Below are 17,346 nucleotides of genomic sequence, written 5' to 3'. Positions count from 1 at the left end.
TTGATTTTCATTCCTTCTAAAGAAAATATAAAATTCTGGGAAAATCAAAATTCGCGCTGGAGCCTCTAAAATTACCAGAAATGGTAAAGTTCGGTTCAAGAGTGTTGATATGTACTAAGTACAAATATACATATTACTTCATCATTTTTACTGAATAAAATGATTTTTTTTCAAAAAAATCGCATAAATTGTTAAAAGTGGACAACATTTTTCAATTTTCAAAAATTCGCCAAAAATTTAAAAATCAATTTGAGCACCTGGTATTTTGGTTATAATAGCTTCAGACTATGCTCTTTCCAAAAATCGTGGTCACATTCAAATCGGAGGCGGACACCTCGAAAGGTTTAATTGCCAGTAATAACAAAAAAAATAACGAACTGACGCACATTTTTTTTCGAAATGCTATACGAGTACTTAGATTAAATGACACTAGACAAAATCTGAATAAAGCAAGGTAAAAATTAAGAATCTTCAAAAATTTCAAGCACCGAAATTTTTATCAAAATTTTCATCTCAATTTCCCCCCTCCCCCAACCATTAATATTTTCCATACGTCTTACCGAATCACCCGGAGAGTTTTTCTTCACTCGCACAAACGATTCGCATCTTTTGGACGTTCAAGTAAAAGTACTTCGCATTTCGCTAAATATACTCGACGATATACGTAAGTACAATATTTTATCGTACTCGTCTTTTTATGCACTTATATCCCCAAAACGAAAACATTACGAAGAAATAAAGCCCGGGAATTTAATATACCTAGCTTTGCGAAAGTAGAAAATAACGGGCGAATCGTTTGAACGAATAAAATAACGCTGACATATTTTTTCCCATTCGCTACACACACCACGATTTGTCTGCGTACGAGTATATCTGTTAAGATTTGAATAAGCTTTTACGAAACAAAAAGATTTGTAGCGTGTTTATTCGATTTAACATGGTCACTATACGGAATTGGATTGTGACTTAGGGCGAGAGCGAAAAGCGAACAAAAAAATTACTCAGACTCTCGGACATCATATATACTGTATGGGTATTCGGTACCTATAAAGCTCGAGATATTCTTGTATATCTACATCGAGTTAGAAAAACAACACCTACCCCCATGCCCCTATCTGGTATAACTGTAAGTATGTATATACGAGGAGCATCCGCCATATACCATATCGTATTTGGTAAGCATACATTTTATATAACATGGATACAAAACAAAAACCCGTGTTTGGCAGTTCAGCTCTACCGAGCGAAAAAGTAAAATTAACTTGATCCTGGTAAGAAATCCAACTTCAAATAGAAATTTATCGAAAGCGTTGTTCAATCGGGAACTCGACATGAAGAAGTTTTAGCTAGTTTTGTTGCTAGAAAAATTCCCTGTTTTCTTTCATTCCTTGAGAGAAAAAATTAAGGAGATCGGATTTTTTTTTCTCATCATCATTACGCCTCACTGCCTGATCAATTTCTCATATTTTTGGTTTTTACGTGGGGCCCTGTTGGTGTTTGGAGGCTCCTGGCGATCGCCAATCAACATCATAGGCCAGTCTGCCACTTCTCGTTATAATCGTTTACTTTCTACATGCGAAGTGCCTTCTTCAGAAATTACTAATAAAAAATGTGAATATCGAGTAAGTAATCATTTACATTAACACAATGCTCATTTCCCCATGAAGTTCAAATTAGGACCCTCATATCATATACCTACTTAGTTCCAACCAATCCTTAGCGAAAAAACCACTCATAACGATAAAATGTCAGCTTAATTAGGATCATTCGTACATTTCATTCACTTCACCTTTGTACAAAGCAACCTGTGCTGCAACCTAACCCATTGCCCATTGGCACAGAGAGAGTTCGTAGAAGTGAATCCCATTCATGTTGAGTCAGATACGGAACCATTGTTTTGTTCGCCACAATCAACAAGATAAACGAACCTCTGTACCTGTTTTCAATAGCCATTGCATACCCATATTATAGCGATAGGTAGCTAATATTCACGCAAGTTACGCGTTTATCTCCTTCGATTGAAAAGTTCGTCCATACAGAAACCTGTTCAGGAAAACGTGAAAAAGAAATTTTGATACATTCTCGATGCTCATTTCATTGTCAGTTCTCGAAGAGAATAATATTCTGAAACGATTTTTATCAGTACGTTCGCGTGAAATTATTGCTATTCGGAGACGAAATCGTGTGTACCTTACCTATACCTACTTTCATTTTTTCCCTTCATTACCTAATTTAAAATTATTTGTAAGCTCGTAATTTCGCGTTTTTGTTCGTTTTTAAAATTTTTTATTAGTGTAAAATTATTAGTAGGTTTGTGTGTTTCAAGTGTAAATTTCGTGTGTCGTATTTTCAATTTTTTTACGTGTCGTGGAGATAATACAAGTTGCATAAAAATGGTAAGTAAAAAATACTCACCAACTTCAGAATTTCAGTGTCAGTTTTCTATATTATAATTTTTGTGTATGATTCGATGATTTTTATTTTCAAATTAAAATTAGTTGTAATTGTGTTGATAGGCATGCATTTCATTCTCATTTCATTAAGAAAGGTATAGAACTTTTTAAAAAATTGACCAAAAGTTGATGTAGTTTTTAATGGTTTGATACTAATTGATTCCAAAATTTTTCAGTTTTGAAGAGACACCATTATTAGAACCTAGTATTACTTGAACAATTTCTAAATTGAATTGATTGGCGGTTCTAATGTTTTACATTTAAGCTTGAAATTTTGGCATAAATTATCAGATCTTCGGTACTCCATTTCATTCATATTTCGATTAATTTTTGGGAAACGCAGGAGGAAAAAATGAGGATAATTTCGGTTACTATGCATATTTATTTTCGAATAAAAATATCTAATAAATGATGAAACCAGTGCTTCAAAAAACCTACATAAATTCTGAAAAAAAATATCAAGCGTGGGAAAGTCATTCAACTGTGTTTTTTCCAACATTTAAATTGATCACTTCAAAGTTCAAAAACAATTGTTTCAAAACATCTCTTCTGGAATACCATGGTACAAAAAGGACTGACTCAAAAACTCTCTCAGTACCTAATAATAACTTGTTCCTGTAATTTGTGGGTAGGCATTAGGCAACTGATCAAGAGTAAGTTCTCAACTTGGCGGATGATTGTTCTTTTAAATTGATTTAACCCTTGAGTCGAAAATGATGAAATATTATGTCTGGGAGTAAGTCGATTAAATTTGAAACAAGATTATTCCGATGCATTAATATCTTTCGATCAACTAGAGTTCTCAATTTTTCAAAAACTAACGAAAATAAATTTTTTCAAAAATCATAAAAATTGTCAAAATGGATTCAAACAAAATTCTTACGTTTTTTCTATCATTATTTTGTACAAAAAAGTTTCTGAATTTTTTTCTGATGTTTTTTTTTTAATTTACAGAATTTTCAATCACTCGAAGGATGCAAGCAGAGAATTCGGAGAAACCAACCAACCGGAACTTTGGTAACTGAAATTATTTTTGTGATACCAAGAATTCCCTAATTTCTTCTTTTTACAAGCATTTTATACATGCATTTTTCATTTTTCAACAGATGTTGGCGTTGAACACCCGGGAAGAGAACTTTCGAAAAGCCTCAGTTCGTGTGGCAAAGTCTCGTATAAAGCTACACGAGACCAAAACCAAACTACAGAAAGCTATCGCCGAATACAAGAAACTTGAACGAGAGGTGAACCAACAGAAAGCACAGTGTGAAAGATCTGTGCAACAGACCGAGGCAGCAATAGAGGAATCGCTCAATCCTAGCTACGATAAATCGGATGGCGATGAAGTAATTCTCTGGAATTGTTCGACGTTTTTGGTGCGTCCGGCCAAGAAACTAATCGAACACATCGATGAAGAATTGTCTGAAATGGTGAGTTTCTTATGACCATTTTTTTAAAAACATAATAAGCAATTCTTGATTTCATTTTATAGCATGTCAGAGGCTGATTTTTTCGAGTAGTTTTGTCCAAACTCATCTTCATTAAAAAGAAATTTTTTTATTATACTTAGATTGAACTTGGTTGATAACATAATATCTTCATTTCTTACGAAAATAAATGAAAAAACCCGGAAAATATGAAAAACGAATGATTTACAAGGGGGAGGGGGGATGATATTTCAAGCATTTTTTTCCAAAACATCGCGTACTTACGTTACCATGCATAAAATTCTAATCTACTTTTTTATATTTTTTGCAGAAATTGATTGATTCCAGTGCGGAAAATCTGAAAAAGGAACACCTCAATAGTGTTACCCCGGTGCCCTTCAGCGTAATCATCTCAAACATCGATTTATCTGGCAGCATTCAACGGGTAAATTAGACTATTCCTCGATCTAAGTGTCAAATTTAAACTCTGGAACAATATTATTTATTCATTTTTGTCATTATGTTTTCAGTGCGGAGTAGCCAAACTCAACAACACCAAAAAATGCTGCATTTGCATGAAGAATGAAATAAATTCAATCTTTTACACCTGCAAGCACGAATGCTGTTGCATCGACTGCGCCACCAACTTCGCTAAAAATGGTCGAATGAAGTGCCCAATATGCCAGTGTTTTTCCAGAAGAGTAGTCAAAACATATGTAATGTAAAATATTTTTTATGTAGATAATTGTTCTTCTTTTTTTTTATGTTTTTATTACTTCTAAGTTAGATTTAAGTTAATTATTAAGTGAATCGTATTTGTAATCATGTACATATTTATAGTAGTTTTCTTGTTTTTCATTTCGTTTCTTTTTCTTTCTTTATTCTTTTTTTTTTTAATTCTTGGTTTCATTTTATGTAAATATTTTTGTACATACCTACTTGTATCTATTTTTCTAATATTTTAAACTTTTCTTTGTGTTTTTGTAAATATTTTTCCAATACATGACGTAAATTTCAAAATCTAAAAAATTTTCAATTTTTTCACATGAACACTTCATAATATTATTTTGATAATACCCACGAATTTAATAATCTCGAACACCTTTCAGGTCAAATTGATGTAAAATCCACGATTTCACAAAACATGCATCTCAATTGATCGGTCCATCTATCGAAACGCGAGTGTAGAATAAAGCTGACTCAAAATTGCAAAAAAAACTTCGAGAAAAAAAAAATCAAATTTCCTTCGAAATTAGTTTGTATGAATTCATAGAATGTTTGGGGTAAAATTGCCATCACGAAAACATTCTTCGACCAAAATCAAACACAACTTTCAAGACAAATAACACTTGCATAGTTTTTTCAAGTACCTAGTTTGTCAGAACAGCAGCACTTTCAATATCGAGTTTGAATGAAAAGTGAGAATGTCTTTTTAAATTTCTCTGATGATATCTTCAGAAACGACTTATTTCTTAAAAACATGATGATAGAGCTCTTTCGTATCCTCAAAAGAAAAAAAAAATGATGGAATTTTTTTTTTATGAATTCGAAAACAAACCAACAGAAATCAAAAAATTGAAAACCAATCTGGACGTAAGATGGTAGGTGTTAGAGATTCTGAGTCGAACCTAAAGCCATTTATCGTCAAAATCACAGATTGAGGGAGTACTTCCGAAAGCACAAATACAAATTTCAAGATCATCATTATCGATTCCAAAAATCCTCCAAATGATCTCAGCAGTTATCGTCCGATCATTTTATTATGCACCACTTCAAAAAATTTTGAACGAATAATCTCGAAACGACTACTTGAATACATTAAAACGGAAAAATATTATCCCACCTTACCCATTTGGTTTTCGCGCGAAGTATTCATCTGTCTACCAACTTCAACGAGTATGCAAACTAATCAACGAAAAGTTGTGAAAACTGAACCAAATACATAAATAAAATTGATTGATTGGTTCCAAAAATTTAGAAATGTTGGCCAAATAGTGATTGGAATTCACAAAAGCGGTGAAAAAATTGGCATCGCTGAATTTCAAAATACTCGTATTCCCCTCCCTTCTTCTGTTTCGAGAACGATATCTCTAAATATTTTTATGTAATTAGTTTTTTTTTTTTTTTTTTTTTTTTTTTATTATCTTGAAAATTACAACGGCCAATATAGCCTCAATTAATTAGGGTATTAGTTTAGAATACAAAAATAAAATAAATAAAAATAACATTACAGCTACACCCCATTGGGTGCAACTGATTAAAGGAGCAGTAATAGATATTAAATAATATTAATTATCTAAATCCAAAACATGTTTTCGTTTGAGCCTTCTTAAGGAAGTACTATTGTCTAGCAGCTGGATTGCGTTGATATTGATGTGTTTTTCTAGTCTTCTTTGGTAGCTGGAGCTGAATTTCTTGACAATTTCATTCACATTATCGATTTCAGTGTACTTGTGGATGATATCATTCGTTACATACCATGGAGAATCCACCATAGTTCGTAGGGCTTTATTTTGAAATCGCTGGATTATGTTTAAATTAGATCTGCTAGCAGTACCCCACAATTGAATTCCATATGTCCACACAGGGCGTATCATAGATTTATACAGTAATAGTTTATTATCTAGAGTCAGCTTTGACTTTCTTCCTAATAACCAATACATTTTTTTAAATTTCAAGTCAAGTTCTTTTCTTTTTTTACTGATGTGCTCCCTCCATGTCAGAGAATGATCAAGCTGCATTCCTAGATACCTCACTGTATCTTTTACTGGTATCATAATGTTGTTGAGAAATACTGCTTGTGGATTAACTTTTCTCTTGGTAAAAATTATATTCGAAGATTTGTTTGAATTAACTGCTATTCTCCATTTGAGTAGCCATTTTTCTATGTCACAGAGATGTTCTTGTAAACGATTGGTTGCTTTACAGATGTCTTTATCTCTTGATAGGATAGCAGTATCATCGGCAAAAGTGCAAATTTCTGTATTGTTATTTACAGGAATATCAGCTTGTAATTAGTGAGGAGTATTCGTGTAGAAAGTATTTTCAAAACACGAATTAACGCAACAATTTGCATTCGTAAGATTCTCTCTGTTCAGAAGTAACCGAAAAGTGGCCCTGGATTTTCATTGCAATGACCTAGGTACAGGTCAACGCAGAAGGGCCTCTGTACTTTTTTCAGACCAGGTTGGAATAGCGGGTAGAGCAGAAAAACCACGATTTTTCCAAAAATGCCATATCGTTGAGAGCATTTATTCCTCTTCAGGGCAGAGATCCTTCTGAGGGTAAAACTGTATAAAGGGTCGCTTCCAACTCAAAATGAAGGTCTCGGACGTTATTAAAAATGAAATATGTGCATCTTTGTGTGGTCAACTTGCACTACAAAATTGATGAAATATCATCACTTTATCAAAATTCTGTAAAATAAAGCTAAAAATTCTCAACATATTTTGATGAAAAATTCGACGAAAGTAGGTACATCAAAATTGTTGGAAATCGCGAATTATTTTTAAAATTCCAAATGTGCCAATGAAATGTAGCCTTATATTATATTTGAGATTTTTTCAATTGAACTTCCCATAAAATGCACAGAATAGTGGTCGAATTAGGCCATAAAAACCATACTTATACATCATACAGTAGGTACAATAAAAATTTCGCAATCAAAGAGTTATTCAGCTTTAAGGTTCCGTGTTCTATGTTTTACCTGCGCTGCATCCTAACCCATTGGTCATTGTTTTCCAGGCATAAAGAGTGTTCCTAGAAGTGAATCCCATTCATGTAGAGTCAGGAACCGAACCATTGTTTTGATCGCCAGAAACAACAATATAAATGAACCTTTGTACCTGTTTTCAATAGCCATTGCATCCACATATGTACCAATGGGTAGCTAATATTCACGCAACATACGCGTTCAATTCTTTTCAACTGAAAAGCTTATCGATACAGAAACCTGTTCAGGAAAAAGTATAAATACAATTTTCGATACATTCTCGATGCTCATTTCGTAGTCAGTTCTCGAAGAAGAATATTATTCTAAATCGATTTTCATCATTTGTAAGTTCGTGTGTTTCAAGTGTAAATTTTATGTTTTTGTTCATTTTTGAAATTTTTTATTAGTATAAAATCATTTGTGGGTTCCTGTGTTTTTAGTGTAAATTTTGCGTTTCTGTTTTGTATTTTCAATTATTTTTTTTTACGTGTCGTTGAGATAATACAAGTTACACAAAAATGGTATGTAAAAACTACTCATCAACTTTAGAATTTCAGTGTCACTTTTCTACGTACGTAATTTAGCGAATGATTCGATGATTTTTTTTTCTATTCTAATAAGTTGTAATCGTGTTGATGGGTATGCATTTTATCTTTTGAGATAGGTATAGAACTTTTTGAAAAATTGACCAAAAATGTACTTTTCAATGGTTTGGTGCTCAATTGATTGATAAATTTTTCAGTTTGAAACTACATTATTAAAACGTAATACTAACCTAATTCAAAATTCAATTGATTGAGTTTTACACTTATGTTCATTTCATGATGATAAAAGAAAATTGAAAAGTGGATTGATTATTTAGGTTTTTTTCGAGATTTTTTCCTAAAAAAAAAACAAAAATGTTATTTTTAAAGTTTTGTCAATTTTTACCTATCTAATTATTTTACTGCGAGACACCCTAAAAATGTTCGTTTTGATGAAGTAACAATCTCCTGAAAGTTTTGAGTCTCAAAAATAATTTTAATCAGTCCGCAAAGCGCTTGAAGTTGTGAAGTACCTTCAGCGCATCAATAGCATATTATTGTCCACGGTGGCACCGCAGCATCAATACACGAAACTCATTTTATGGTCATTGACGTCATTTGTCATTCAATAAAACATGACTAGCAAGTAACCTTTTTTAAAATTTGTTTTCATTTTACAGAACTTTGAGGCAATCAAAGGACACAGCCGAAGAATTTTCAGAAACCAACGTACTGGTACTTTGGTAATTGAAATTATTTTTGTTATATGTACCAAGAGTTCCACATTTTCTTTATTCAAGCATTTTATACTTATACTTGCATTATTCATCTTTCAACAGCTGTTGGCTTTGAACACCAGGAAGGAGAAGTTCCAAAAAGCCTCGGTTCGTGTGGCAAAATCCCGTAGCAAACTCCACCAGACCAAGACCAAGCTTCAAAAAGCTATCGCGGAGTACAAAAAACTCGAAAAAAAAGTGCTCCAAAAGAAGGCGCATTATGAACAGACCGTGCAACAGGTTGAGACAGTGATAGAGGAATCACGCAATCCCTGCTACCATAAATCGGATGACGATGAAGTAATCCTGTGGAATTGCTCGACGTTTGTAGTGCCCTCTGCCAAAAAACAAATCGAAGTTATCGATACAGAATTGTCTGAAACGGTGAGTTTTTTTTCGATTTAATTTTATAGCATGTCAAGAGAGCTACTCTCTAAATTTGAAACAGTCAATTTCACTGCTTAGCAGTCACGACATTTTGCCTTTTTAAAGCAGTAGTTTTTTTTACTGCAAAACAGTGAAAAATTACTGAATTGGTCAGTAAAAAATCATTTTGACTGACCAATTCAGTAATTTTTCACTGTTTTGCAGTAAAAAAAACTACTGCTTTAAAAAGGCAAAATGTCGTGACTGCTAAGCAGTGAAATTTCACTGCTTTAAATTTAGAGAGTACTTTTTCGAATAGCTTTGTCCGAAATCATTTACCAGAAAAAATTTTAATATACTTTTTTCAGAAATTGATTGATTCCAATGGGGAAAATTCGGAGAACAAATTCCTCAATAAGATCCCAGTGCCTTGCAGCGTCATGATCTGCAACATTGATTCATCTGGCAGCATTCAACGGGTAAATTACGAGAATACTCCTCAATCTACACGTTAAAATTCAATTTTGGAACAATTCATTAATTTTTGTCCTGGCTTTTTCAGAACGGAGTAGCCAAACTCGACATCTCCAAAAAATGCTGCATTTGTGTGGAGAAGACAATCAATTCGATATTTTATAAGTGTAAGCACGAGTCCTGTTGCTTCGAATGCGCCACAAATGCCACGAGGTGTCCAATATGCAATTGTCCGGCGATTAGAGTGATAAAAACGTATGCTATGTAAGATATTTTTTATTATGTATATAAGTAATTGTTATTATTTTTCATGTTTTTATTGATTTCAAATTTAATTTAAGTGAATAATATTTGTAAATATGTATGTAAGTTATTTATAGTAGTTTTCTTGTTTTTTGTTATTTTTTATTTATTGATGTTAAGTTGATCATATTTTTGTACATATTTGTATGTACCTATCTACGATTTTTTTTTCAACTTAAAATTTTTGATTTTGTTTTTGTAAATATTTTCATTTTGTATGTAAATTTAATGTGTATATAATGAAATACGAATTTCAATTCAACCAATACATGACATAGATTTCGAACTCATAAAAATTTGTAATTTTTTGAATTGAACACATCATAATACGAGTATTCTGATGATACCACCGTATCTAATAATCTCCTAACACTTTTGATTCAAATAAATTCCCGATTTCACGAAATACCTCAATTGATCAACCTATCTATCGAAACGCGAGTGTTGAACAAAGCTAAATAAGAAATAAGGGGTTTCAATTCGATCATACTGCACAAATTAAAACTTTGAGAAAAAAATCAAATTTTCTTCGAAATTAGTTCGTGGGAATTCAAAGAATACATTCTTCGACTAAAATCAAACACAACTTTCAAGAAAAAGAACACTAAGTTTTTTCAATTTCTCAAGTAGGTACGTAGGTACCTGCAGTAAGTATAATGCACTGCTAACCACTCCACGTTCATGGATGATTGGATGAAACGATTAGAGCAACAATGTAGCTCAGGTTTTTCGTATGAAAAAAAAATATATAACTAAGAAAAAGAAAAAAAGTCGTCGTATTCGAGAAGATAAATGGTAAGATAGGTAAGTTCACTTTCTTCACACTGAATTTGGATGAAAAGTGAGAATGACTTTTTAAATTTCTCTGACGATAAAATTAAAAATCACCTATGAAAAAAGTCATGGGAAAATTTATTAAAGCTATAGGGTCATTTCATGCCAAATCGGCAGATTTTTGCACGACGACGGTCTTCGATTAAAAAAAAAAAAAATCAGTTCATATGTAGAGGTCATCAAACGATGACGAATGACGCAAATCGGAGGTTGTACGTGGTTGAAAATTTTGAATTTTTTTCAAATCGTAGTACATTGAGAGTGTAATTGACGAACGATGTCAAAATCAGTGTTACCACTTTCAAAAACTTAAAAAAATCTATCTATTAAAAACTTTTAATTAACATTTAAAAAAATTGGACTGGCATTTGTTTTCATTTTCTAGAAAAAAATTCAAGTACAAGTATGGCATTTATTACAAAAATACCATCACAAAACTAAAAAAAATGAAAATTTTGCATTTTTGAGATATTTTACAATTTGACGAACATGTGAAAAAAATCTCCCTTCCCTCACAATTTGTCAACGAATTGACGAGACAAACTATTTTTCGTGCAATAATTCTTTAAGAGTGAAAAGAGGCAACATTTTTCCAGTATGTTTCACTAACAAAATTTTAGCATAAAAAATGGTGAGTATATCTTGTCAATTTATTGACAAATGGGGGGGGGGGAGGATTATTTTCACATGTTCGTCTATACATGGGTAAAATATCTCAAAAATGCAAAAATTTACATTTGTTAGGTTTCTGGTGGTATTTTTGCAATAAGTGCCAAACTTGTAAATTTTTTTTTCGAAAATAAAAAAAATGTCCGTCCAAGGACGTCATTTTACAGAAAAAGGACTAAAACTGAGAATTTTTCAGAGTTCTAACTTGTGGACATCGTGATTATATGTATTAAAATTTATAAGTTTTTAAATCGATTTTTTTAGGTTTTTGAAAGTAGTAACACTGATTTTGACATCATTCGTCAATTATCCTCTCAAAGTACTATAATTTGAAAACAGTTCAAAATTCTATTCCACGTAAAACCTGATCTATTTGCAACTGAAAGTTTCCATTTTTGGCCATTTTGGAGAACTTTGAAGCCCCGTAGCTCCTCCAAAAAAATCGCAAAAATGTTCGGTTTGCGTCATTCGTCATCGTTTGATGACCTCTACACAAGATATAATTTTTTTTAAATCGAAGACCCATCGTGTAAAAATCCGCCGATTTGGAATGGAATGACCCAAAGCTACAGCTAAGTAAGTATTTTTAGCTGAAATACAACCAAAAAAGAAATCAGTAATCACCAATTTTATAAAAATCTAATGATAAAGTTTCTTCATCTTGATGAAAATTGTGATTAAAGTACATACGTAGTAGGTACATTAAATCTCGTATCATTTCAAAAATTCCAAATGTGGCAATAAAATCTAGCATTATTCTATTTGAAATTTTTTCAATAGGACTCCCTACCAAATACACAGATTAGTGGTCGATTTCAATTTTTAACTAAAATTGATGAACATTATAATGATCAATACCTAACCTAATCGATAACTTCTTGAAAAATCGACAGCACCGCATAATTCCGAGAATTTTTACTTTCATCATGAATAATAGACCAAGAATACCAAACGTCTTGTACAAATAAAAATTTGGAAATCAATTGTTATTCAGCTTCCGGTACCTGTTGACAACCATCCACGTGTTTACTTAAACTGTAGAAAAATTTATCTCGCCTACTCATTTCCTCTGTAATAAATCATCTTCAAAAATCCTTCGCTAAACAAAAAAAAATTTTCGGAACAATAATAATACCTAGCTGACCTTTGAACATTTTTGTACCTCTCGTTCAGTTCACCTTTGTACCAAGTAACCTGTTCTGAATCCTATCCTTTTGTTCGCAGGTATAGAGGATGCCTATTCGTCGAAATGAATCTCGTTCACGTTGAGTCAGATACGGAGGCATTGTTTTGTTCGCCACAAACAACCAAGATAACAGAATCACTGTACCTATTTTCAATAGCCACTGCTCACATATACCCAATATTCATGAAACTTGCATGTTTATCTCTTTTCCATTGAAAAATTCGTCAGAGCTGAAAAATCGTGAATGAAAAGGTATAAAAAGAAATTCTCATATACCTCGATGCTCATTTTGTAGTTCATTCTCGACGAAGAACATTCGAAGACGATTTTATTTATGTACTCGTAAATACGTGTGAAAATTATTTCTGTTGCAAGACGAGATCGTGTAGATAGTTACTTTCAATTTATATTGGGTTCGAGTTTTAAGTGCGAATTTCGTGATTTTGTTCGATTTTTGAGTTTTTACAAGTGTCGTGGAGTTAACACAAGTTGTATAAAAATGGTATGTAAAAAATACTTCAACTTTAGTATTATCTATATTTCAGTGACAATTTTTCCATGTGATTTTATGATGAATGATTTGATGATTTTTTTTTCAAATCCAAATGAGTATAGTAGGTACTCGTAATCGTGTTGATATAGGCATTCATTTTATTTCATTTCTTTAAAAAAAAAAAAATAGAATTCGTGAAGAATTAATTAGAAGTCATTTGATCTTTTATTGATTTGTTTTCAAATTGATCGCAAGATTTCGTAGTTTTGGAAAAGCAAATAAAGCCGAGTACTTTTACTTAATTCCAGTAATATTTCTTAGTTTTGCTGCACCTACGAATAAATTTTGGGATAATGAAAGAATATTAAAGAGTAGCTCGTTTTTTTTTAATTTTTACGATTTTTTTTCAAAAAAAAAAGAAATTTTCGACACTAAATTGCTTGCTATAGGGTAAGTAGATCTAGTCCGTTTCATTTATATATAAAAAAAATTCTCGAGCTAGGTAACGTCAATTTCCTTTTTTCAACATTCGAATAATTACTTCAAACAGAATAATTTCAAACTACTTACTCGACTATTTTCAAAAAAAAAAAAAAAAAATACGAGAAAATTTTTAAAGAAACAGTTTTTAAATCGTTTGGCTGAAAATTTGAATTTCAATACAAATTCAATTCAGTTGAATCTACCCACCGGGATGTATTCTTTCTACACTCAAATGTAAAAAAAAAAACAATACAGGCCTAATATTTCAATATCGCTACTATTTTTCATTTTTTCAAAAATAAAGTGAATCAAAACTACCAACTCAACAAATCTTTCAATAACAGCTTCATTATTTTTTTTTTTTTTAAATCACCTTGTTCCTGATATTTGGCAATAGGTGATTAATGAAAAGTAAATTCTCAACTGGATCGAATGATTGTTCTTTAAATTAATTTCAACGTAGATTGAGAAACTAGAGTTAATCACAGATGAGTAAGAATGAATCTACGAGTACAGATACTTTCAATTTTCATATGTACTTCGTCAATGATAGTATCATTTTTTTTTAAATTTTGAATACCTACTTGCTCGTTGAAACTCGGAACTATTTTCGTTTTTCAGTAAAATTAAGATAGGAATAAATCGAAATGCTTACCTACATTTATGTTAAAAATTTTATTTTTCAAACTAGCATTTTCTTAATCATTTTCAATTTCTGATTTCACAGAATTTCAATGCATTCGGAGAACGTAAATGGAAAATGCGAAGAAACCAATCTACCGGTTCTTTGGTAATTAAAATTATTTTCGTTATACGAAACATTCAAATTTTTTTTCTTTTAATAAGTACATATTTTATGCTCATGTTCATTTTTTCCTATTCAACAGATGTTGGCGTTGAACACGAGAACAAACAACTTCCAAAAGGCATCGGCTCGTGTTGCGAAATCACGCAGCAAACTTCACGAAACCAAAATTAACCTCCGAAGAATGATCAAGGAGTACAAAAAAGTCGAACGAGAAGTGATGCAGAAGAAAATTCGATACGAACAGACCGTGGGCCAATTAGAGGCGGTGATAGAAGAGATGCGTACCCCTGATTACGATGTACCGGAACGCGAAGAACTTGCCCTTTGGTATTTTTCGGAGAGCACCATAAGCAATGCAAAAGCCGAAGTAGAAGATATTGATACGGAATTGGCTGATTTGGTGAGTTTGCTTATGAGTATGACTAACAAAAACCAAAAAATTAGGTACACCGAAAAAATCGAAATTTTAATTTTTTATTTAAAAAATATGGTTTTGTGATCTTGGGACTATTTTCCCAAATCTGTTTTCATGAACGTAACTACTCCAAGTTCTGGATCTAATCCCCCCATCTGAATATCAAATTCTTGATTTCATTTTTACCCCATAGGTACTGTAGGTACCAATGATTTTGATTTTTAGATAATTTTTTCCCAACTTCATTTCCTCGAAGACAACATTTTTTTAATATAAATAATTCGACTTGATTTATGACGAACTAATTTTTTATAATACTAGGTACCTACATTGATTTTAATCAACTTCTTTCAACTTTTTTCTATTTTGACAGAAAATGATCGATTCTAGGGCGGACAATCCCAACAACGCATCCCTCAGTAACACAATCCCAGTGAATTGCAGCATAATGATCTCGGACATCGATTCATCTGGCAGCATTCAACGGGTAAATTATAATATTCCTCACATTCTATTATGTCCAAGTTCAACACCTATAGAATAATATTTTATTAATTGTTGTCTTCAACTTTTTCAGAACGGGGTCGCCAAACTGACCACCACCAAAAAATGCAGTCTTTGCGTGAAGAACGAAATAAACTCCATTTTTTACGACTGCAAGCACGAGTGCTGCTGCATTGACTGCGCGACCAACCTCACCAAAAATAATGGAAGATGCCCAATATGCCAGTCTTTGTCGAAGAGGGTCATTAGGACGTATGCCATGTAATATATTTTCTATGTAAATTATTTTTCTTATTTTTGTATATTTTTATTAATTTTAAGTACCTACCTACATAAGTTTTAAGTTAGTTTAAAGAGATTTTATTTTTATATTTATGTATATATTTATAATAGCCCAGTTTCTTGTTTTTCGTTCGTTTTTTTAAATTCGTGATTTTTATTTTTTTTTTTTATGTAAATACTTTTCCTTATTTTGTAAACTGTATTGATTTTATCATCCAATACACGTGATCTTAGAACTATAAAATTTCTATACAATTTTTCGACTTCAACAAGCACCTCATACTCTCTACGATTTTAGGTAAATATTAAAATTGGTCGACCAATATTAATCTATTACTTTGAAAAAAAAATGTTAAAGAAAAAAATCTAATTTCGTTCAAATTTGAGTTCATGAAAAGAATTTCAAGAATCTTTGGTGGAAATTGACCTTAAGTGTTCAATTTTTCAAGTGAGCAGGTAAGTATAACTAACGCACCACTTCAAAAATTCTTAGAACAAGAATAAAATAGAGGTAAGTACCTATTTACACATCTTACAAATTTTTCAAGTTCCTCAATACTCGTATTAGCCCTTTTAATCAATATTAAGTTCAAGTTTTGGTAAAAAGTGAAGATGACCCTATTTTTGCTCTCACCAGGAACCACTCATCTTTTGAAAATCAAGTACATTTTCTTGGCCCTTTCGAAAAAATTCTGATAAGGGGTGCCATAGCACGTTTTATTGCTATGAACATCACAATGGTGTTTTCAAAAACAAGTTTCACAATAGCCGAGGCGTGCTACAAGGCCACAACAAATCTACAAACGATTTCTCAAGCGCAAAAAAGCAGAAACATTGTCCTGTAAAATATTCAAGTCGAAGCTGTGCTCTGAAAATGTAAAGGAATTGTTGTAAAAAATTTTTTACGACTTTGAAGCATATTTTGAAAGTAATAAGATTTCAAATGATTAGTATTGAAGATGATGTAAAGTTAATTGGAATTCTAAAAAAGGAAAAAATTTCAATCTCTTTAAAAGTTGCCATCCGTAATATCTCAAATATGGAAGTGATGTGAAGCTTCATCATCAATTAGGCGTTCGAATACACGCTGTTGATCATGCATCATCATTCATCATCAATGGTAAAAAGATTGAATCGTTTTATCACACCCACAAACAGTCAAGTGGTAAGTGTGAAAAAAATTGTCCTCATAGCCAGTACCTCAAATCAAAATGGCAGTATTTCTCGACTTATAGAACTATTGTGAAAAGGAACTGCAAGTTTCCGGCGGTGTATTGCTGCCTCACAAGCTTGGAAATGTTTATAAAATTGTGGAAAAGTCTCTTACAGTCGATTACTGCCAATTTTACCATCGATGGTAGAAAGTAAATGTGTCGCTGTCAAGTACACAGAAAATGGTTATTCTATAAGCAGAAGCACTCCTCCAAATAAAATAGAAACCAACTGAATAAATGCTACGAGTAATAGGTACATAATTAGATAATATATGATTGTTAGGTTTTTGTAAATTTCATACAATATAAGTAATATATTTTACTAACAGATTAACAGCTTTATTTACTTTAAATTTAAAAGAATTATTTTCATTAGGTACTTGTTGTTATATCGTCAAAACTTGCAGTAAAACTACCAATATCATC

General features: G+C 31.9%; 4 protein-coding genes across 7 annotated transcripts in view; 3 read left to right on the top strand and 1 right to left on the bottom strand.

Moving 5' to 3' along the window:
• LOC135833205 (neural cell adhesion molecule 1-like) overlaps positions 1-17,346 on the bottom strand; it is a 623,372-nt gene that overhangs the window by 71,424 nt on the left and 534,602 nt on the right. The window lies entirely within an intron of this gene.
• On the top strand, positions 2,103-4,747 carry LOC135833191 (uncharacterized). Its single transcript, XM_065346867.1, has 5 exons — positions 2,103-2,396; positions 3,408-3,470; positions 3,560-3,880; positions 4,209-4,322; positions 4,408-4,747. Exons 1-5 carry the CDS (start codon positions 2,394-2,396, stop codon positions 4,600-4,602), a joined length of 696 nt encoding a protein of 231 aa, XP_065202939.1. The 5' UTR covers positions 2,103-2,393; the 3' UTR covers positions 4,603-4,747.
• LOC135833192 (uncharacterized) lies at positions 4,881-10,355 on the top strand. The gene is made up of 5 exons (XM_065346868.1): positions 4,881-8,110; positions 8,794-8,856; positions 8,953-9,273; positions 9,624-9,734; positions 9,818-10,355. The coding sequence occupies exons 1-5, from the start codon at positions 8,108-8,110 to the stop codon at positions 9,995-9,997; spliced, it is 678 nt and encodes a 225-aa protein (XP_065202940.1). The 5' UTR covers positions 4,881-8,107; the 3' UTR covers positions 9,998-10,355.
• Positions 12,816-16,525, top strand: LOC135833190 (uncharacterized). Its single transcript, XM_065346866.1, has 5 exons — positions 12,816-13,223; positions 14,425-14,487; positions 14,585-14,905; positions 15,294-15,407; positions 15,498-16,525. The coding sequence occupies exons 1-5, from the start codon at positions 13,221-13,223 to the stop codon at positions 15,687-15,689; spliced, it is 693 nt and encodes a 230-aa protein (XP_065202938.1). The 5' UTR covers positions 12,816-13,220; the 3' UTR covers positions 15,690-16,525.

Source organism: Planococcus citri, chromosome 1 (genome assembly GCF_950023065.1).
Source record: "Planococcus citri chromosome 1, ihPlaCitr1.1, whole genome shotgun sequence".
Lineage (NCBI taxonomy): Eukaryota > Metazoa > Arthropoda > Insecta > Hemiptera > Pseudococcidae > Planococcus > Planococcus citri.
The sequence above is the reverse complement of the archived record's forward strand: the minus strand, read 5'-3'. Positions and strand labels throughout refer to the sequence as shown.

Coding starts and splice junctions, on each gene's coding strand:
- LOC135833190 (XM_065346866.1), top strand. Junction 14,906..15,293: donor ATACGGAATTGGCTGATTTG/GTGAGTTTGCTT, acceptor CTATTTTGACAG/AAAATGATCGATTCTAGGGC. Junction 15,408..15,497: donor CATCTGGCAGCATTCAACGG/GTAAATTATAAT, acceptor CAACTTTTTCAG/AACGGGGTCGCCAAACTGAC.
- LOC135833191 (XM_065346867.1), top strand. Junction 3,881..4,208: donor ATGAAGAATTGTCTGAAATG/GTGAGTTTCTTA, acceptor TATTTTTTGCAG/AAATTGATTGATTCCAGTGC. Junction 4,323..4,407: donor TATCTGGCAGCATTCAACGG/GTAAATTAGACT, acceptor TTATGTTTTCAG/TGCGGAGTAGCCAAACTCAA.
- LOC135833192 (XM_065346868.1), top strand. Junction 8,857..8,952: donor ACCAACGTACTGGTACTTTG/GTAATTGAAATT, acceptor ATCTTTCAACAG/CTGTTGGCTTTGAACACCAG. Junction 9,735..9,817: donor CATCTGGCAGCATTCAACGG/GTAAATTACGAG, acceptor TGGCTTTTTCAG/AACGGAGTAGCCAAACTCGA.